The sequence below is a fragment of the Glycine soja genome, chromosome 20 (genome assembly GCF_004193775.1).
Source record: "Glycine soja cultivar W05 chromosome 20, ASM419377v2, whole genome shotgun sequence".
In the NCBI taxonomy this organism is placed as follows: domain Eukaryota; kingdom Viridiplantae; phylum Streptophyta; class Magnoliopsida; order Fabales; family Fabaceae; genus Glycine; species Glycine soja.
The window spans coordinates 42,889,877-42,911,266 of NC_041021.1; the positions used below are offsets into that span (position 1 = coordinate 42,889,877).

The 21,390-nt window shown below is 30.9% G+C and overlaps 2 protein-coding genes across 9 annotated transcripts; both read right to left on the reverse strand.

Moving 5' to 3' along the window:
* Window positions 1-1,084: 1,084 nt before the first annotated feature.
* LOC114402453 (tripeptidyl-peptidase 2-like) lies at window positions 1,085-5,845 on the reverse strand. 6 transcript variants are annotated; one of them, XM_028365021.1, is made up of 8 exons: window positions 5,012-5,844; window positions 4,314-4,636; window positions 4,000-4,078; window positions 3,840-3,913; window positions 3,178-3,219; window positions 2,932-3,008; window positions 2,237-2,301; window positions 1,085-1,691 (listed from the first exon to the last, which is right to left on the reverse strand). In XM_028365021.1, exons 2-7 carry the CDS (start codon window positions 4,396-4,398, stop codon window positions 2,251-2,253), a joined length of 408 nt encoding a protein of 135 aa, XP_028220822.1. In that variant the 5' UTR covers window positions 4,399-4,636; window positions 5,012-5,844; the 3' UTR covers window positions 1,085-1,691; window positions 2,237-2,250. The 6 variants fall into 6 exon arrangements, 4 of the variants coding, with proteins under 4 accessions (XP_028220822.1, XP_028220824.1, XP_028220825.1 ...); XR_003664433.1 differs by lacking the exon at window positions 1,085-1,691 and having other exon boundaries at window positions 2,238-2,301; window positions 2,932-3,004; window positions 3,110-3,219; XM_028365024.1 differs by lacking the exon at window positions 1,085-1,691 and having other exon boundaries at window positions 2,261-2,301; window positions 2,932-3,004; window positions 5,012-5,845.
* Window positions 5,846-6,765: 920 nt separating this feature from the next.
* On the reverse strand, window positions 6,766-16,434 carry LOC114403648 (pectin acetylesterase 9-like). 3 transcript variants are annotated; one of them, XM_028366741.1, is made up of 13 exons: window positions 15,758-16,428; window positions 15,592-15,674; window positions 12,921-13,050; window positions 10,397-10,476; window positions 9,710-9,796; window positions 9,453-9,577; window positions 9,291-9,351; window positions 8,297-8,353; window positions 8,135-8,212; window positions 7,937-8,042; window positions 7,606-7,754; window positions 7,140-7,250; window positions 6,766-7,049 (listed from the first exon to the last, which is right to left on the reverse strand). In XM_028366741.1, the coding sequence occupies exons 1-12, from the start codon at window positions 15,897-15,899 to the stop codon at window positions 7,146-7,148; spliced, it is 1,203 nt and encodes a 400-aa protein (XP_028222542.1). In that variant the 5' UTR covers window positions 15,900-16,428; the 3' UTR covers window positions 6,766-7,049; window positions 7,140-7,145. The 3 variants fall into 3 exon arrangements, with proteins under 3 accessions (XP_028222542.1, XP_028222543.1, XP_028222546.1); XM_028366742.1 differs by having other exon boundaries at window positions 6,766-7,250; window positions 15,758-16,429; XM_028366745.1 differs by lacking the exons at window positions 6,766-7,049; window positions 7,140-7,250 and having other exon boundaries at window positions 7,631-7,754; window positions 7,850-8,042; window positions 15,758-16,434.
* Between the last annotated feature and the right edge of the window lie 4,956 nt (window positions 16,435-21,390).

Genomic DNA, 21,390 nt, shown 5'->3' on the forward strand with positions numbered 1-21,390 from the left:
CGATTTGTCTTAAAACCAGTAGTCTAGAACCGAAAAAGGCTTCGGGCCCTAATCCAAAGTGGAGGATCTCAACAGGATTGCGCAATGATATGAAAAATTCATCCCCAAGATGAACTGGGTACTGCCTTGCCATTTATTAAGCCATTCAGCAGATACTATAATTTTGCCTTCTTGAATGTGACAAGTGACTCCCAAACTCTTTGCCATAGCCCAGTTCATTGCTCCTTTTATCTGTTCACAAGTTGTAAAATTTGGTGTTATTGCTGAAACCCTAATTTCCTGTTGTTCACTACACTGTTCTTCCCATCCAACCGCTTCCTTCAATCCATTGCCCTTCGACATTGTTGGAAAACTATCATGTTTTCCTGAACCATTGATGTCTTTGCTGTTTGGTGGTATTATCTGTCCAAATTTGGGCCCAGAAGCTTTGTCGTGGCTTTTTTGCTTTTTCCACATGTGTTCCTGGAATAAACTTTCCAAGCAAGGGCTGGCTCATTAGTTTAGGATCCAGAACGTTATTATCCACTTCTTTGGATTCCACGTGAGTGTATTTAGCAAGGCCTAATAGGGGGCTATCACCCTCTGTTGTAACAATAGTTTATGGCAAACCGAAAAAATTATTGAGTCGCGGACAATGTCGCTTTCTTTAAGACGTTTCGTGGCACTGCCAAAAATTGTGCAAGCAGACTATCAACCACGAAGTCCCCAGGATAAAACAGTCCAGATCACTATATAAGATTCCCACTGCACTGAGGAAACCTTTCTAGAATTACACCCTCTTGTATGACTTAAAAAGTCACTATTATAGCCAACCGAAAATATGACTTAAAAACTCATTTTTATAGCCAACCGAAATTATGACTTAAAAAGTCACTCTTATAGCCAATCAAAATTATAGAGCGACAGAAAAAAAGAGGGAGAAGTTTGTCGGAAATGCATCGGCTGAAAAATGGGAAGGAGAAAGAAAAGTTGAGGAAATGCTTCTCAAGGACAAGAAAAAATGAAGAAATGAACTCTCTATATACAGGGAGTGAAACACTATTCAAGTGTTTATTCTGAGCGATATGAGATTTGAAGTTTTTTTTTTCTTTTTTTTTCAAACTTCCATCCTTTGTTCTAACACCCTCCTCTGCATCTGGGACATCACAAGACCCTCCCCTTTAATTCAAAATTATCTGACATAGATGAACCCATTTCTTGCTCGTTGTTTTCATTTCTTTGACTTCTCTTCCAAAATCCCAGGCCTTTTTCCCCTTTCCGCTATATCCCTACCTGTCATTTTCCCATTTCTGCTTCCTGCTGTCTCCTTCGTGCCCTTAACCTCATAGGTTGTCAGCTGAGACACTCTGTGAACTCCACCAGCAGCTATATCCCATCTAGTTTTGTTTGTCCACGATTTACTACTTTATTGCTGGCTGGGTTTGGTCCGAGCCTAAGTCACTCTCGTCGGAGCTTACCTCATCCGAAGACTATCCGAAGACTATAGCAGACTCCCCGTGAAACATTTGTGCCTACATGGGTTGTAGCATGTCTCCTTTACCAAATGGACCGTGTACTCCATCCCATTAATCTACAGTGCCACAACATGTTGTATAGTAGGGTGCCGTGGAGTTTTGATTAACATTTGTGCCCTGTCTAGCCTCTGAAGTTCAGCCGCATAGCAGGAGCACATGATAATCTCCTAAGCAACCCTAAAAACACCAAAACAAATAAACAAAAAAGAGAACATTAGTTCTGTTAAATTTATCATGCATGTTAATAACATGTCGAGGTCATATGCAATGTTCATATTGCAATTAAGCTTCCAATTATGCTGTAAGTTAGCTTCTGATTAGCGCCTTTATTACTTCATTGACTTGGTCGTAATCATACAATAAAAAGATATCAGTGTGCAGTGCATAACACAGAATTTTGTCTAAACTACTTTACAGCTCCTCAATTTCTCTCCATACCCATTGTAGATGCTCCCATGAAGAAAGCCATAGACCAACATCCACAGTGAAGGAAAGAAAAAATTGTTTCCTATCAAAAGTTAAGGGTACAGTAATACATCATTCACCACCAAAATCTTACCATTTTACCACTATTATATTTCAAACATAAAAAAATTTCAGCAATACAGAAATTCTGAATGTCATATAACTAAATGATTATTGGAATAAATTGCATGTTTCAAGAAGTGGAAAAAGCAGCAATATACAGAACAACAAAAATCCATAACAAGTTCAGCACCCACCACAGATTGCTTCCTCAGAAGATCAAGCCTATTCTGGAGGTCTTCACAAACACCTTGATGTGTTCCTAGAAAAGAAAATGAATCACATTTTGAGTTACATGGAATTAAAAGATATGATGGAATGCAAACAGGCACATTATATCTAGAGAAGCATTTTATCCGTAACAAAATTAGAAGAAATATAATCTGGCAACTGAAAAAAATCAAAAGAAAGATTTCATCTTTGCACATAAGTAGCCAAATGGAAATAATCACACTTCTCAAAATGATAATATAAATTCACAGGCTCCATTTAATCTTTTCTTTCTCTCTTTTATTCTCTTCTACTCTTAAAGGTATGATGCAATTTTTCTGTTGGGTATTTGCAGAGAGAAGAAACTAGTACGACATAACATAGTGAAACATAACAGAAAATGTACAGCTGTCACCAAAAGGAAGGAAAGTTCCTTTTCTCTTTCCAAGAACAGTATTCATGTTATATGCATGCAAATAAAAAGGAGAAACAAGAAAGAAAATACTAAGAAAACAGGAAATGCATATTAAAAAAAATTAACACAACAGATGCATCAGCTTGCTTCTACAATATTCAATGCCTACTAAATAAAATTTTTAATTTTTATGAGTAGATCATATGTGTGGTTTGAAGTAATGGCATATAAGAAGAATCAAGCAAATTTTACAATGAACCTGAATACCTGATCAAAATCTGTAAGCTGTTTTACAGCCTTTGCAATTTCCTCCTGGTTTTTCTCATCCCACTTCTTCTTTCTTTCTTCCAATGAAAAATTTAGGAGAAATGGTGAAATTAGATCTATTAGCCATAGGTATTAAGTCCAAATTGCAACTATAATATTAAAAAAAGTTTAACGCTACCATCAAACGAGAAGTCAAATTTTCTGTAAAGAGCTCACAAACCAATTTATAACCCACATGCCAGTCACCTGATGGATTTTTCCATGAAGTATTGATAACCAAAGATGCCCCTGTACAAATTTTGCATGAACATTTAAGCACAGACAAGAGCTTAATGTGGTTCATATTCTTTGACTAGGAAGAAGAGAAAGAAAATTAACAGAAAACAAGAATGATAGATTAAAGATATTAGCATACTAAGGAAGCACATAAAAAATAAAAATAAAACACTCTTGAAACAGAGTGAGGTTAGAAGGAAAAGGAAAGAAATGCTTCATTCCTAACAATATTAATTAATGCGAAGAATAAATAAGGATTATAGGCACACATCACTCACAACAGAATAGTTGAAGTAGGCTTAAGCTCATAATTTTGTCACTTCATTCAGGTAATAGAAATCATGTATTCACTGCACATGTATTTATGGTATTAATTTGACCTCGATCAACTACTTTAATTTTATTTTAGTCATTTTTTTGTGAAAAAAATGAGAAGAGTGAAAAACCGACAATTGCCACTTCACTAATTTCAATCAAGAATTTAAGACTGATAAGCAGCTTGCAGTTATTACAAGCAATGCATGTAAAGATATGAAGTCTGTTATTCCAATATCTATGAAGGTACTAGCAGGTTGCAAATAGTACAATATATTGAAGAATTTTTTTACCACATTTTATTCTGTAGCACTAACCTGAAGCCCCAGAAGTACAACCATCAGCATTGGCCTTCACCACCTTTGAGGTATCAATATTTCCACTCTCGGTGCTGGTGGATAAAAAATTATCATTATTTATTGGTAAATCAGTTATACATAGCAGATAAAAATCCAGCATCAATTAGCTTCTACTTACCAACCAAGAATATCAATAATTTTTGGTTTCCCATCTGAGCTAACCTGTAATCCAGCAGCAGCCGGGTCTACCCCAGAATCTGAAAGCATGCCTCTCTTATGATTAAACTCATTTATATCAATGAACCAGTACAGCAGTACCAATTACAACGTAACATATTATCAGAATTCAGAATACAAGCACAATAGATATCAGTCAATGAAACTTTTTTTAAAGAAACAAATTAGATCAGCACTATGCCAATGACAGAACACCAACCCATGTTCAATATCTACCAGAAAAACAAAAAAGGAGAAGCTTTACCAAATGGGTACCGAAGATAGCGATGAGAGCACCGCGACCATCGTAGTGTGGGTGAGAATGGAGGAATCGGTCGGCGCCAATCTCCGTCTTGGGCATGAGGGAAGCCAGGAAGGTTGACCCGTTCAGCTACGAGTTGCAAAAAGAGGCACCGTTGTTGTTGTTGTTGTTGTCATCGCCACAGAGAGAAGTGCAATGCATTGGCAATGCCTTGGGGACAATCCAATTGCTTCTTCTGGTGGAGGAAGTGGGAGTGTGTTTCCTTCTTGTGCTTTTGAGCTTTGTCTTTGTTGTGGGGCGAAGGATGGTGAGAGAGTGAGAGGGCAATGTGGGGAATCTGCGTAAGAGTGTGTGTTGGTTATGCAAAAAGTGGCGGGGATGGTGTTCTGCTAATTTCGGAAGAAAAGATAACTCTAATCTGTGTAGTTGTTGTGAGAAAGGAGACTCAGGACGAAACTGATAGAGAGAATAGGATACCCTCACTATTTTTTAAGGAGCCTAGTTTACTAACTTATAAACACTTTTATATATTAAACGATCTCATTACTATTTAATTTTTTTTTATCATATTTACACTGTCAATTAACCTTTAGGTAGACAGTGCCGTCCATGGGCATAGCCGAGCAATTACTTTTAAAGTTTGGATTGAAATAAATTCCAGAAAGGGAATAATAAGAATGCAATTAAGTGCAAATGCAATGATATAACTCACCAACGACATCAAGATCTGTAACGCTTTTCTTGGGATCACGAAACACCCTTCTGCGATAAGGTCTACTGCACAAGTCCACGAAGCATTATGCAGATCAACCTTTCCTTCCAATGTATCTTCCACCTTTCCAAAATTGTCAGCACATAATTTCCTAAAACCCGATCAAGAAGCCATGGTGCAGAAATAAACCATTGAAATTCAACACTCTGAGGTTTTATTCTTGATTTTCTTTCTTCAATAATCTTACTTGCTTTTGGAACTTACAGAGCACCAGAAAAAATAACGTTTTCACTTGCAAATGGACGTAAGCAAGATCAAAGAAGCTATTAGCCAATAAAAGAATGAACGTTTCTTTGAAAATCTTGGCAAATTTTTTAGATTAAAAAATCAAGAAGTACTGTTATTAAAAGAAACGCAAAATGGAAAACGGCAGTCAAACAAACGCTAATCGATATCGATCCCTCGTGGCTTGACCCATAATTCACACGACACGACAAACATGAATCTTCTACTGCTCCCAAAACATTAATCAGGTGAGAGAGATCATGCAGAAATCAATCATAGGGTGACGGACGCAACACTAGACAAAACGAAAGACTTAACATCTGAACTCTGAAGCATGTCGAGGTTGTTATATTTATAACCAACGGACGCTGCTCCAGTGCTCCTCTTGACGTTAATTTCACGCCCCGACTTTCCTCATTTACCTTTTTCTTTTTTCTTTTTTCCTTTTAACTTTTTTTGAAAGAATTTTTTTCCTTTTAATATACGAACACTGAACCATTTAACGTTCAATATTATTAATACTTTATAATTTAAAACAAAGTGAGTAAAAAAGTAAAACATAACTCGGGAAAACTTAATGTTGAATGCGAATTAAAAATAAAATAAAATAAAAGTGTAAGAAAGTTTGAAAGGAAATAAAATATTTTTATTTTAATAGAAAAATAAGTATTTTTAACTGTAATATATTTAAATAAAATATTGCAAAAAATACAAAAATGTATTTACTGACTTGCATTATTATTATTGTTAGAGTTAAGAATATATTTACACTCCATTTTTTATAATTATTAAAAATATATTAATTATTATAATTACTAAATAATTTAAATTATAATAGATATTAAATAATAAAATTGAAATCACACAATTTATTAAACATCTGATTTCATTTTTAAATTCCATATTTTTAAGATTCATGCTGTTTATTAATTTTAATATATTAATTTATTTAAAATTATATAAGTAAATAATATTTATAAAAAAAATAGTGAGTTTTTCAACCTCAACCGTCAACAAGAATGAAGTTGTGTTTTAATTTTTCATATTAGTCTCTTCTGAACCCACCTCGTCCTTAGTAGGGGAGAGGAGAGTAAGGATAGGCAAACTTGCCCCTTGACCTGCCCTATTATCAAATCCTAATGAGCATCGTAGGTTGAATTTAGGTCATTTGGAACGTGATGCTTAACAGTACAAATAAAACAATGAACATTTCATTGAATGTAGGGTCAAATTTGCTTGTAACTAACCCATAACTAGTTGGTAGAAAACTCCTCGATGTTCATAGATTTACTTGAAGTGCATATTCATTGAAGTTATTGAATTATGGTGTGCCAGTAGTCGGATGAAAATAAGAGTGAAAGGGTTGAGGGATTGGGGACTGATAATATGTATTTACTTGAAGTGCATATTCATTGAATTTAGGTTCAAGACATGATGCATACAGTTGATGAGCTTTTAGACATAAGAAAGAAAATAAGAAAAACCAATTGATTTTATTAAGTAATAAAATATTTTGTAATGAATAAACAATAATTAACATCATTCAAACCACATTTTTTTTTCTTTTGGTTTCTTTATCCCTTTCTTGTTCCTATCAAAGAATTTTCTATCTGTCTAGCATTCACTGTACTTGTATGGCTGACTGGCTGTCTACGAAAAATGTCTCTTAATTCTTTTTCAGAGAACTATCATAACTTCTCTGAGAAATAGAGAAGCTTGAGGAAAAAATGTTCAGTTTAATCTTCCAACTAACCTGCAATACTTCAAATTGAGTCAGATAATGGAGCTTAAAAGTCATAAAGATGTCAAGAGAATTTGTACATAATTTTATACAAGGCATTACCTGAGCTTACGGTATAAGATTATGACAAGTTGCATCACAAGGATATGCACAATCTATTTCCTTGCTTATGTTTCTACTAAAATACCAATCACCAATCGCTTCTGCAATAGTCTGTAAAAAGATAGAGTAGTTTAATCATACCGCAGACTAAAAATTCGCAGTGCCAAAAGTTCAAACATGACCTTCTTTTGAAGCGTAAATTTCAAATTTTGGTCAAAGGACGAAATATCAATTAACAAAATACTACAATATTGACACATAGTTCAAAAATCTTATACTGACTACTATCCTTTATAACGTAAACTCCTTTTCCTATTTTCCACATATTAGGTATAACTGGTCATTGGAAGTCGGTTACTATGTTGCACTTTACACAATATAAATGTTCCCGACATATTAGTTAAAATTGCACACAAAATAAACAGGTTTATCATCGTGTCTTTCTGTCAAGGAGTAAGATTGGTACCTTATTGTTTATTCTCGGAGAATCATCCCCAAACCATGTTTCTTGTAGTTCACTCTGGCAATGAGCAAAACATGAATTTATGAACATCCCCCCTCTTCTTGAATTCATATAGAACGGTCTCAAAGCTCCAAGCATGTCAAGCCTAAAACCTGAATAAAGTGGATTAAGGAAAATGAGTCTTATTTACATCATGATGAGTTTTGAACACGTGTACTAACTACAGATTTCATTCTCAAAATCTAACATGTTTGTAAACACTAAAGACTTCTTCTGAGATAGAATGGGTGAAAGCTATTCCATAAACTGCTGCCAAAAAACTTGAAATAGGAACCTTGCAGTGTATCAATTTGGTCTGCTGTACACTCCGCCAGGTTCGCCTTGCATTGTTTCCAGTGTCCGTGCATATCAGCAGAGGGTGGCACCAAAATATGACTGAACTGTTGACGTTATAATTTCTATTCATCTCATAATTCGACAGTTATATGAATTAAGATAATGTGCAATATAGGATGTTAGAAAAAAAAATTACCTGGAATACATCGTAGGCAGAGTTCAAAATAAAATATGGCGTTGATATGTATCTCAACGCATATTGTGGAAAGAAGCACTGCATGGAATTGTGGAAATGACAAAAGTCAAAATTTTGTTAAATTTTCCAGAGCTAATGATGCAATTTCATGGGAAAACATACCAAGTCAGGAAAGTACAGTGCTCTGGTACAATTTCCATTCAGGTTCTTCTCTATCCCCTGTTGCACAAGATATTGTCATGTTAGACTGTTGAATGCATTGCACTGTCTTTTCTTTCTGTTATGCAATTTGAAAATTGAATGTAGAGAACAAAACATGCAGATTCCTTTCATTAAGACTTCTTTACATAACCAATTGCTCTGCTATCTGCTGCCTATAAAGTATGGTATATAAACATTTTCCTCTCCCTAAGCTCAATTAGAAGTTAATAAGAAAGTGATATCTACTACGAAATGGGGCCATTCGGCAAGCTGCATTATAAAAATAAAAAAAAATCTTAATAGTGGTTTCTAAAGCTTTCAAGTTCAAAAATATGAAAAATGAAGGGACAAACGGAGAGGGAAATTTAATCAGAAGTGAGAAATCATTAAAGTTAAGCAATGTAGTAGCTACACAACTTCTATTGCATTTTTAGGTAGGCTTCCCTATATCATTTCTGTGTTGTGTTGTTATTTTATACGTTATCTTTCTCCTATGTAGTAGCACTTCTTAACAAAAGGCTAATTCCAAGTTTCATGGAGTTGCTCCTTCATTGGTTTCAAGTTATTTTGGTGGCACTGCATCTTTGACATCAATACAGTGCACGGAGTTGACAAGATTCATGAAAACATGTTGCAAAAATTTGTGTTGAAATCATGGAATTAATGTTGATTTATCATGAATGCAACTTGCAGTTAGTAAATTTGTATCCGGACAATATGTTGCTTACACTTTTAAGCTTTAATAATTGGTAGAGATATGCTTTGTACAGTCTACTAATAATCTCTTTCAGCTTAGAAGATAAAAATCTGATATCATATAAACAAAATGCACACACCTGCCAGCCATTTTTGTTTTCAGTTCTCTTTTAAAAAACACGTGAACTATTGTCAAATGATTCATTTACGCTATTTTTAACGACAAGCGCGTATATATGATGCATTTATTGAAGGTTACCTGCAATTGAACTAGACTTTTGAAATTATACCTCATAGTATGATTCAAACTGATATCTCTTCTGCAAAAGGGGATATGAAACATTAATACTTAGATTTTGAAGAAGAAATGCAGATGAAGATTATAATTATGTTGAAATGAGTCAAGATAGACAAATCATACTCGTCAAGAAAAAAACCGGCATCACTCAAGCATTTAACACTAGCATTCGTTGGCAAATACTTGGCGAAGTTGTCACAATGGTGAAAGGTCGCTAAACCTCCTGCTGAGCAACCTGAAAGCAAAGCCTACACACGAGAGATAGTATGTATTATAAATTTAGTTTACATCATATAATATATCTTTTTTTTACTTAAACTCATCTTCAGTTGAGACTTGAGAGAATAAACCAAAGCAAACTCCATAGAGTTGAAGTATACCTTCCGTGCCTTTCCCAAACCCAGTGGTAAAAGGTCGCGAATAATGGCTTCCCAAATCTTTTGCCCTTTGAAATGAAGAGTTGTTGTCTGATGTTCACCTCACAAAAACGAAGAGTTACTTAATGCAACAAAATTGGTTTAGACACATGAAAATGCTGATGAAACACAAAAGCCCGTAAATTAACCCAATTCCTTCCTGATTTTACAGCAATTTTCCTAGGGAAATAATTTTTTAATAACAACAAAAGTAAAATAAAATACTCTCTTAAAAAAAAGTAAAATTACTTTTGCTTTAGACTGAAGAAGATTATTTTCAAGATATGTGTGTGGAAGAGAAATAAAAAGTGAATGAATTTAGATCACCGTCACATTGTGTGAAGTATGCATTGGTTTGTCTAGGACTACTCACAAATGGTTTATTATATGAATTATTTAAAATTCAAATAATGAAACTTTGCTCTTTTTTTCTTTGTAAAAATCAGTGTTCTTTCTGATTTAGCTTGAATCCCTTACCATGCATTATCCTGATTTTACTGTAATTTTGGGTTAGAAGAGTGATTTAGCCATCAAATGTGACAATTATATATGATAGAGGAATGAATGGAAGACATTCTCATTTAACCAACGATTTGTATCCTTCTTTCTTTTTTAATTCCTTTGTTTGGGTAGAGGCGTTGAGAAAATTACCTTGTTAGTGAACACAGCATCTCCAGTAAATGAAGCCCCATCACAATATCTCAGCTTCACACGGTTCCAATTGTAAAAATCTGGGTACAGCACATTCACGGACAAACGCAACAATTTAATTATTTAAAAAAATCAAAAACACAAAGTCTAAAGGGGGAGGGGGGACAACATATTAAAAAAAAAATTCCTTTCATACATAATTCGACAAAAAAGTTATTCAAGTTGCTTAGACTTTACTATCACGCCAGAGATTTGGAAAGTAAAATATATAAATAAAATTAAAAAATTATACATATACGACCAAAATGCTATATACGAAATAACTATATTAAAGTAGGTGAGAATAAAATCTACAGAATTTTTTTATTTGAATCAGAACTCAGTTTCGATATTTAACCAACTAAAACTTTTTTTGTACATTTTATTTCAATGTCCACATAGTTAATATTCGTTTTCCTTTTCAAGTGGGAAAATGCATTTTTCTTTTCATGCATCAAATGAAAAGAAATTAACAAGACAGTGTAACGGATCTAAGCACAAGATTTATCGGTTCACATGATGCTCATCACATCATCTCAAATAATTTAGATTAGCATTAAGAAACACGGTACGTCCACCGACAGCTGAACTGGAGATGATGATGATGATTCGAGAATAATAATATATTGAAATTTGCTCTTACAATTACTTATAATTTAGGAAGAATATTTTAATAATTTTAATTTTCTTAAAACATATTTAGAATGTAATTTCTTGAAATACTTCTTTTAAAAGTAAGTATACATTAAAAATTTCGTGCTAAACAACACACCGAAGTGAAAAATGTAAAGTAAAAAATCACGATAGTAATTAACTAGAAGACAAGAGTCCGTGAAAGGGAATCAGAAGGAACATGACACAATTGGGGAGTTACATTGTACATAACTGGATTTTAAACTCAAAAGACAGCTGTTTTAAGGACCACTGCGACGGCAAAAGTGAGGGATGAGCTAAATTGGTATCCCCTAAATAAATACCTATACTGTGATGTTAGCAATTACAGTAAAAAAAAAAAATGTTAATAGTCCCTACATTGTAGTATCTATATCGGTATATTTTCATATTTTTTATGAGTGGGAAAAAAATAGATATATATATATATATATATATATATATATATATATATATATATATCATTAGCCCTGAGACAGTGAGTAGGAAATCGAATAATTTAAGGAGTTACTAGTAATTAACTTTTTAATTTAAAGAGCTACTAGTCTTTACTTTTAAAATTTCAAAATATTTTTTAGCATATACTTTTAAAATTTTAAACCATTTGAAAAATATTTCTACAATGCACAAAATATTTATTAATAATGATTAAAATGTAACGCAGTTAATGTAATTTGAATCATGTTATGAATATATTTTCTATTTTACCGAGTCCTTCCTTTTAAGGAAAAAATTTCAAAAAGAAAAAGAAAAACAAGTAAAATAAAAAAAGACCATAAAAATACGATAAATTTTTCCCGCTATTTTGTAAAATATAAAATGGGTAAAAAGAAGAGGAAATAGAAATAAAAAAATAAAGTAAAGTAAGGTGACAAAAACAGAAAAGAATAAAATATAAATCAAACTCCTTGAAACTAAGGCTATAAATAATACCCAACACTACTTAAAGGCGTACACCATATTCATCGTGTAATTATTCTTTTATCTAAAAACAATTGGTAGAAGTGATTCAGCACTTGTATTTAACACTTGTATTGCTTAATCAAAGACTTAGTTAAATCCTTAGTTTGAAAATAGAGTTATAATTTGAAATATATCTTTATCAAGTGAGCCGACCCAATGAAAGGAGAATAATTAGATATCAAATAAAAACCTCAAATACTTTCTTGTTATTAAAAAAATTTCCTTAGCACGTAAGCGCACGTAATTGTTCTGCTCTAATTCATATAAATGCAGTAGTTACCATGCTTCTAATGCATCCAGCAGCTCTCAGTATTCGGCTTTTGATGGTGTGGACACAGCGTGTACTATTCGATTAAATCCTCCACTATCCGTTCTTCCCACATTACCCTCTCTTGGTGCCCCGGTGGAACACCTTGAGTTGCACCCCACGGAACCTCGCCTAGTTGGTGGAGGCATAAGTGTAATGCAGGGTGGTTCAACAAGCTATGACCCAAGTTATAATTATTATTTACCATCCAGTCTGTCCTTTCAAGGATATATTTGTTTTGTTACTCATTATGTAGATTTGATAACATTTTGATCAAAAAAGTATAAGAAACATTTTTCATATTTGTTTGTTTCATAGGTTTGATGATATATATAGGTAAATTTGTTATCGAATCTACATCATGAGTATATATTCATATAAGAAACATTTTCTCATAAAAAAGTATAAGAAACATTTTCATTGAAGAAAGTGACATTCTATATCCATTTATATTTAATATAAACAAAAGGACCAATTCAAGTTATAATAATTCTCATACGATAGAAAAAAAAAATTAAACAAGGCAAAATTTGATTAACTTACCTGCATTAAGGGTGGCATTATTGCTTAAAATACCGGAGAACACCTCCCACTTGGTCATATAACGTGTTGAACCCCTCCGAGTTTTGGCTCTATCCAAGCATGATTTCAAGTCATTACACCATCCACCTCCCTGGCATGTACCATAAATAATTAATTGGTGATGGTCATTAATTTGGTCGGAAAAAAAATAATGATTTATGAATGTACTACTACGTAGAACCAAAAGGGTTCCTTCAATTTGTATTTAGGCTCCACCAAGCTAACTGAACTAACTAGCTGCTGCGCTATTATCTACTTTGTCCTCTCAATCAATTCTTTCAGATTTTCATTGCTTTGCTTGGATTCAAAGTTTCTATGAAACTTTATTCTCCGACAGTGCCCTGTATGGGTCAACCTCGCTATCTTTAACTCCACGCTTCCAAAGACACTGATTAGGGAAGTGTGGACCGTGGAATGTTATTGACTTTGGTCTTGCTTAATTAATTACAAGACTCCATTTAATTTGAATGTGTTTAGCTAAAACAATATATTTTGTGCAATAACAAGAGTTAACTTAAATTAGAGGAATCAACATGTTATTAGGTTGAATAAAGATGAATTTGAATTTATTAAGCAAATTTTCATGTTTAAGCCGGGTGCATAGAAAAAATATTGTTGTAAAAAAAGATTGCATTAAAGTTGATTGATTAAATCATTTGACAAAAATAAATCATCAACAAAATCAATAAATATTCTATATTATTAGCAAGATGACCTAAAAATTAAATATAAAAAGAATTAATATTAATAATATAAATTTAACGTAAATTTTCAAACTTATTTTATTTAAAGACAATCTTAATTAATCATAAATAAATTTTAACTTTTTTACAATTGTTAAAATTCAGCCTTTTCTAAACATTTTTATGATAAATTATATCATTTTATTATAGTATTTATTAAATATATTTTATTTTTGAAATTATATATAAATTTAATTGAAAGTATAAGTAATATAAAATTAAGTATAATATTGTTAATATAAAATTAGAAAATAATAAAATAAAAAGTTCAAGAAAATAAATGAAAATTTAATATAAAAATAAAACTTTAAAATCATTACTAATTTAAGCATTTATTAAAATATAAAATACATAGAATATAATGATAAAATCATGTATCACAAGAATAAAGAATATATAATAAAATGCATATTCATGTTTGAAAATGACTAATCAAGCAGCATGAAAAAATGGCTAATCAAGTATATAATTTAAAATTTTACCCAAAAAAAATTTATAATTTAAAACTTGATAACTTTTACTAATTAAATATTTTATCATATAATATAGCATTGCATTAAACAAATTGGCTCTATGAATTTTATTTAAAATATTATTTATTAGTTTAAATATCTTTAAGGAATATAAATTTAAGTATGAAAGATTAAATATAAAAATTTATAAAAAATAATAATTTTAGAGAAGAAATATTTAAGATTTGAGAGAAGAAAAGAAATTGTAAGAGAAAAGGAATTTTAAAAAAATAAAGCTGTGGATTAGAAAGTTAAAGTTTAAAGTTTAAAATTGAATACATATATAACATTTAAAATAATTAATAATTTAAGATTTTATAAAAACATACAATAAATGTATGTATCACAAAATAAATAAAATATAATAATAAGCATCTTCACGTTTAAAAATGATTAATCAAATATATTGTATGCAAATTGACAAGTTTTGATAATATTTTATCACAAAACCTAACATTATATTAAAACATTGATTATATAAACTTTATTTATAAAATTATAGTACATCGTTTTAAAACTATTAATTATCTTTTTTTATTAATATATTAAGATTAACTAACATATATTATCAATACATAAAAATAAAATAAAAAATCATATTTTAATCATTAATTACTTTTCAGTTTTCAAAAAATTTTACAAAAATATAATATTACTACCTATTACTCTTAAATTTTTTCATATAAATTAAGAAAATAAATATTTCAAAAAAAATAATATTTATTAGGAAATAATTTTATTAAAATTTGTATTATTTTTCTTAATTTTAGTAAATGTTATCAAATTTTTCAACATAATATAATTTATCACAAAATAAAATTAAAATAAATATTTAAATATGTCGTTAGAATATGAATCAAATTAGAAATACTAGTACAAGATTACTGGATTTCCTAGAGATAAACTAACAAAACTCTATCCGCCAATAAAGATCGAGCACGTAAGCAAAGATTGTATCTGTTGGACCTGTGTAGCGTGTAGTTAAACAGCAGATTCCAGTTCCCCAAAGCACTGCGCGCGCAAAACTCTAGGCAGACGACAAAAAAGCCACTGTCGTATGGCATTTCGAAACCAACCAATAATCAATCATCACTCTCACGGCGGTCTCACCCCCTTCTTCCCACCATCGCCACTTTTTCAAACGCCACCAAAAAACAACACTGCAACTTACTCGTTTTATTCTTTTTCAACACAATCAGTCAATTACACTAGCAAGATGCAAACAACTCATACACAACAAAAATGAATAAATATATTACATATCATATCATATAATATGAGTAGTATATTACTATATCCTTCCCATACACATGGCATGAACATGTTTTAATTAATTTTTCGATCTTATTTTGAAGAGGTAGAGGAAGTTCGGCGTACCTCAAATTGTAGAAGCCAGTTGTCTTTACCAGCTCCAAATCCTCTGTGCAAGTGATACGCCGGTAAACTTCCGTCCAAACAAACTACAAGATAATTCCGATTCTCCAAATTTTAATAAATAATAATAATGATAATAATACAAATTAATTAATTATCATGAACTTACGAGCGCCACTAGCACGAGCGCTTGGAACGAGCGTCATGTTCACGAGAAGCCTCTGTTGTTGTTGTTGCGAGCAAACGCGCCATGGCTCCACCGTGAATAGACACAAGAATGCGAACGCCGCAACGAGATTCATCTTGATCATCTTGGGAGAGAAGAAAGGAATCGTGTGTTATTGTTGTTTTTTTTCGGGGATTCGGAATCGCTTGGGAAAAGGAGAATCGAGAAAGCTGAGATCTAGAAATAAGCGCGTTGTTTTGCTTTTTGTCTGGACTTGGAGGAATGAATAATCAACAATGGATTCAGATTAACGGAGTTTTCTCATGTATAGTGTTTGGAAATCCACGTAAGTGAAGTGGACGCCACATGAATTGCTTCAACGCAATGGATAAAGATTAATTCGGGTCGCAATCAGCGTTATAAAAATAGTTTGGCGCAAGCGGAATATGAGAGCTAGAAAGGGGAAAAAGGAAACCGTGGAAGGAATGGAACTGGAGAATATGTGAGTGTGGAGTTCCGAATTGCGGTTAATGGAAGCTTACGAAACGGCGTCGTTTTGGTCAGTGTTGGTGTTGGAGATAGAAAAGAAAAGAGAGGAGGGGGGAAGGAGTTGGAGATTGGGACAAGGTGGACGTGAAGGCGTGAAGGGGAATTAAGGAGGGAAAATGGATGAGAAGGAAGGAAATGGACGAAAGCTTTGAGGTTCCAAGTGTGTGGAATGGACCCACCACGTAACAGAATATGGACCAAGATGATGGCAACCAAACCATGTTTGCTGCTGCCGTGGGGCTTGGTTTTTGGTGAAATTCAATCTTCAAGCAATAGTTCACTTTTTTGTACAAATAAATTAAGATCAAAATTCCTAATTAAAATAAAGTGTAAAGATATAAATTTTATTATTTATTTCTCCCCTTTTAAATTCTCTTTTCCAGCAAACAAACTACTAGACGCTAAATCAAAATGCATTATATAGAGAAAGATAATTGTACTCGAATCAAGTATGAAACTTTCTTTTTAAATATCTAATTCAGATTACTAATTATAATGAAGTAATTTTGCATCAATTCATCCCTCAAGGAGTGGTATTAATGTAGTAATCTAATAGATGCAAAATTAGTCACTCTAGAAATCCTTAACATGTTATTATTGATGTTTCAATGATAAATATTTTTATAGAGTGTTCTTTTTTACAAGATTCTATTCATCTTATAAGCTCAACTCAGTTATATTTTTCATTTCTTTTAATGTACATGATGCGATCATTTGTTTTTAATTTTGGTTAATAATGGCAGGGTCTAGAAATTTAGTTTCTCAATTATTAGTGTACAGTTATATTCTGTTAAAACCCCTCCAATGTTATCACATGACTTTAGAAATACAATTTATGGAACGTGGCGTGAGTAATGGACATATATATATATATATATAAGTGGGAATTTCGGGTAAGTAACCACTTTCTTTGAAGTGTAGACTTAATTGTACAGCTGTGTTGTCTTTGATGAGACGAGGCTGGAAAAAGAAAGCAAGAGGTGTAGACTTTTGTAGTCTGGGGACTTATCGTGGTAGGTCCATTTTGTTGGCCAACTTGTGTTGTGCGTATAACTAATCTCACTTGGTGCATGACTCTAGGGTTGATGAAGCACTTAGATTAATGTTTTTTTTTTTTACTGAGACAATTATATTGGAGTTGATAAGATTTTTATGGATGAAAAATTTTCTCATAAATATTTAATACAATTATTCACATATGAGACATCTAATTATTTTGTTTTTTTATCACAAATAATGTGAGTGATGAGGATATAATCTTTTTACTTCTTCCTTGTATGAATGCGATAAGATCGATTTTGACGGTAAGCAAAGAGATCATTGGTATAACTAACTAAATTAGGCAGGATGCCCCTTCTAATTAAAGCGCAGACATGTATTTTAATTTCTAAAGGACAAAATACATTATGAGTGTGACTGTGTGAGAGAGAAAGAGAGTTTTTTCTTCCTTTTTTTGTTTACATGTGTCTTTTTTTGGTTACAAGAGAAAGAGAGTTTGGAAACGGAAAATACTTCCATAATTTTTCAATAAATTAATTGATATCATACTATCAGTATTTTTTTTCTGAACGTCGTACTACTATCAGCTATATTAGTGTTATTTTTTTAATCAAAACTAATAATTTGTTTTAATAGTTAATATCTTAATTCTCTTAAAAAATAATTGCTATCTTAATATTTTGAGTTTTGTTTAAGTTTTAAAAAGTGAATTTAAATATGTATAAAAAAATATTTTTAATAATAAGTACACAAATAGTCATTTAATGTTCATTTTTTAATCTAATTGATTTTTTCAACGCTTTCTTTTTTTTTTTATCAAAATCCAAAATTAAAATATTATCTATTCTGTTATTTTATCTATCTCTACCTGTGATAAAATAGTTTAGATTTGATAAATTTCTTCATAATTCTTGAAGTTGCTTTTTTATTAGTTCATTAAATTTATTTATCATTTTCTCTTAAATAACACCATTTTACTAATCAAATATATATAGTGTATTTAATCAATTGCCTAATCACATGTATATTTATAATAAAGATAAGAACATGGAAAAAAAGATAATAAAAAGGTATTTTCCCTTCTTTAAATGTTTGAAAATTGTTAAAGAAAATGCAATTTATTATTTCCAAAATACGATGGAAGATATATAAAACTCACCTTTTGTGTTATGTTTCCTTTTCTATTTGTTAAATTTTAATCTAGAATTTATAAAAGATGATATCATGGAAAGAAAGTTGATAAAATTAAATAAGTATTTTTCCTTGTTTAAAAGTTTGAAATTTTGTTAAAAAAATTAAAATTTATTAATTCAAAAATACAATGGCAAGTATATAAAAATCACCTTTTTGTGTTATGTTTCCTTTTCTGTGGTGTTGAAATTTTAATCTTTAATCTATAAAAGATGATATCATGGAAACAAAGTTGATAAAAATAAGTCTTTTTTCTTGTCTAAATGTTTGAAAATTTGTAGAGAAATTACAATTTATCATGTGAAAAATACACATGGCAAGGATATAAAACTCACTTAACTAAGTTGTACACTGGACCGTCATGATTTTTTTTTCTAATAAAAGACGTTTTGATGGGTTGAGGCAAAAGAATTTTATAAACAACTTGTAACCTCAACTTTTAAGTGATGTGAGATTTTATAAATATCGTGACATCGGTTAAGTTTTCTTTCATTTATTGTTCAAATTTTAATCAATAATTTATCGTTTATAACAATTATAATAGGAATACCCTATTTTGGTGTCCATTTTGTAGACACTTTTACCATTCTTTTTCATTAAATAACTACCACATTTTGTCATACTTCATTTTCTATTTACCTTTCTCTCTCTCATTATAGAATTAGATATTCGGAGCGCCTCTTTTTCCTTTAATACATATAAAGGTTAAAATACACTTTTGGTTTTTTTTTATTGTAAAAATCTATTTTGACCTTTTGTATTTTTTAAAGATTATTTTGATTTTTTAACTTGAATTTAATTCAATATTATCCTTTTTGTTACTGTTTCAAAGTAATCCTTTTAGTATTTTATATTTTGTAGTGGTTATGAAACACATTTTGTGGTGGTTATAAACTATCAAATAGTTTCTTTCAAAAAAATAAAAATAAACTATCAAGTAGTTAAAATATCAGAATGATTGAGTTAAAAAGATAAAAGGAACAAAAATTATTTAGATGATATATATTATTAATTTAAAGAAAATGGTTTAATTGGTACTAAAACTTAATCTCCTTAGATAAATTATCGGTTCAAATATTATAAATGAAAAACACATAATTTGAAGCAAAAATCTCATCATGGTGGTGAATCAAGTAAATTAATTTAGACTTTAATAACTTATCAAATTTTTTCTCCAACAGTGGTATAGTCATTCTTTCCATGATTACACACGACTGAAAATAAGGATAAGTAGTTACAAAAGGAACTCTACGCTTATGTTAGATAAAATTTCACTAGAGTAACAGTAAAGAAAGAAAAGAAACATAATTTCACCAAACTAAACATGAAGTCTACATAGGCCGGGTAAATCTCAATCCAATTTAGTTCCTTCTCCTCGTGAAAAAGATAATTATATTTCCGCTATAGAAAAACTAATTGTAAACCTTGATTGTTGGGTGATACAATTGAAAGATATATTTCAACCATACACGATAATATTGAGAGATTCTTTTATATATATTGAAAGAGATAGTTTAATTTTACTTTTAATAGTAAAGATACTTCTCTACACTAGGTCTTGTGATTTTTCTTAACTCACATTCAGAAAATTTTCAAGTTAAAAATTCCGAATATATGCCATTTTTCTACTCTTACTTTCATTTACCTAGTACTAGCATAAAAACTGGAAGCAAAGAGAAAGGGGTTGAGGGATGGGAACTGATAACATGTATCAAGGTCCAAGACAAGAAGCACACAGTTGTTGAGCTTTTAAACCTAAGAAAAAAAAACAAAGTCTATTCATTTTATTAAGTAAATTATGTTGTAATGAATGAAAAATAATTGAAATAATTCGAACCACATTTTCTCTTTTGGTTTCTTTATCACCCTTTATTGTTCCTATCAAAGAATTTTCTATGAAGAGCATCTCAATGATAAATGGAGAAGCCTGAGAAAACATATATGTTGAGTTTGATCTTCTAAGTGACCTGCAACATTTCAAATTGAGTCAGACAATGGAGCTTAAAAGTCACCAAGATATCCAATTAATATTGCTATATCTTTCACATAAACAATTAATTAAACATGGCCGACTTTTAATTAATTTTTCTAATTTGTTTTAATAGAGAACGATCAGTGTATAGTATAGTACCTTAAATTGTCTTTGCCAGCTCCAAATCTTCTGTCCAAATGATACGCAGGTAAAGTCACGTCCAACCAAACTACAAAATTTCCGATTCTCCAAATTTTAATAATAATAAATCATGAAACGAAGAAAATAAATAAAAATGAATATCTTACAAGCATTGCTAGCACTAGCGTTCGAAACTAACGTTTTGATCACGAGAAGCCTCTCTTCTGAGAGAACACGACGAGGTTCATGTTCGAATGAAAATAGCCAACAGGAGAGGGGAAGGAGGTAGAGTTTGAATGTTTGATACAGAAGAAATTAAATGATTATTTTTTACATACTGAATATTTATACGTCTCTGCTATTTAATAACATTTAATTGTTTTATTTAGTATTTAACTTTTTAAGTTTTTATATCCTCTTAATGTCAGTTTTATATAATATTTAGATTTTTTTATTTGTAGAAATAAAAAATAATGTAAGAAATTTACAACAATACATTCTGTTGTCCTAATTAAATGCAAAAATTAATTTCTATTTTTTTTTAGTTTACGCCAAAGTTCACAAAAATAAAGTTTACACTAATGATTTTTTTTTATGCGTCAGAAAAACTAAAACAACAAAAGGAAAGGACTAAAATCTAATATGGGTTACACCCATGCTGTCTGTCAGAAGGAAGGTTGATATCTCTGGAGGGTAGATTATTTTAATATTTTATATTTAAATTTATTTTGAAAATTAAATTTTCCTCTAAAAATCTTCAATTACAAATTTACAATACGCTCTT

Bases quoted from the DNA above. Each gene is read 5' to 3' on its own strand.
- LOC114403648 (XM_028366742.1), bottom strand. From the start codon at position 15,899: ATGATCAAGATGAATCTCGTTGCGGCGTTCGCATTCTTGTGTCTATTC. The intron at 15,675-15,757 runs GTAAGTTCATGA...ATTATCTTGTAG, and splicing joins CGCTCGTGCTAGTGGCGCTC to TTTGTTTGGACGGAAGTTTA. The intron at 10,477-12,920 runs GTAAGTTAATCA...TGCTGTACCCAG, and splicing joins TAATGCCACCCTTAATGCAG to ATTTTTACAATTGGAACCGT.
- LOC114402453 (XM_028365021.1), bottom strand. From the start codon at position 4,398: ATGCCCAAGACGGAGATTGGCGCCGACCGATTCCTCCATTCTCACCCA. The intron at 4,079-4,313 runs GTACCCATTTGG...GCATGCTTTCAG, and splicing joins TGCTCTCATCGCTATCTTCG to ATTCTGGGGTAGACCCGGCT. The intron at 3,220-3,839 runs GTTAGTGCTACA...AAATTTGTACAG, and splicing joins TTGTACTTCTGGGGCTTCAG to GGGCATCTTTGGTTATCAAT.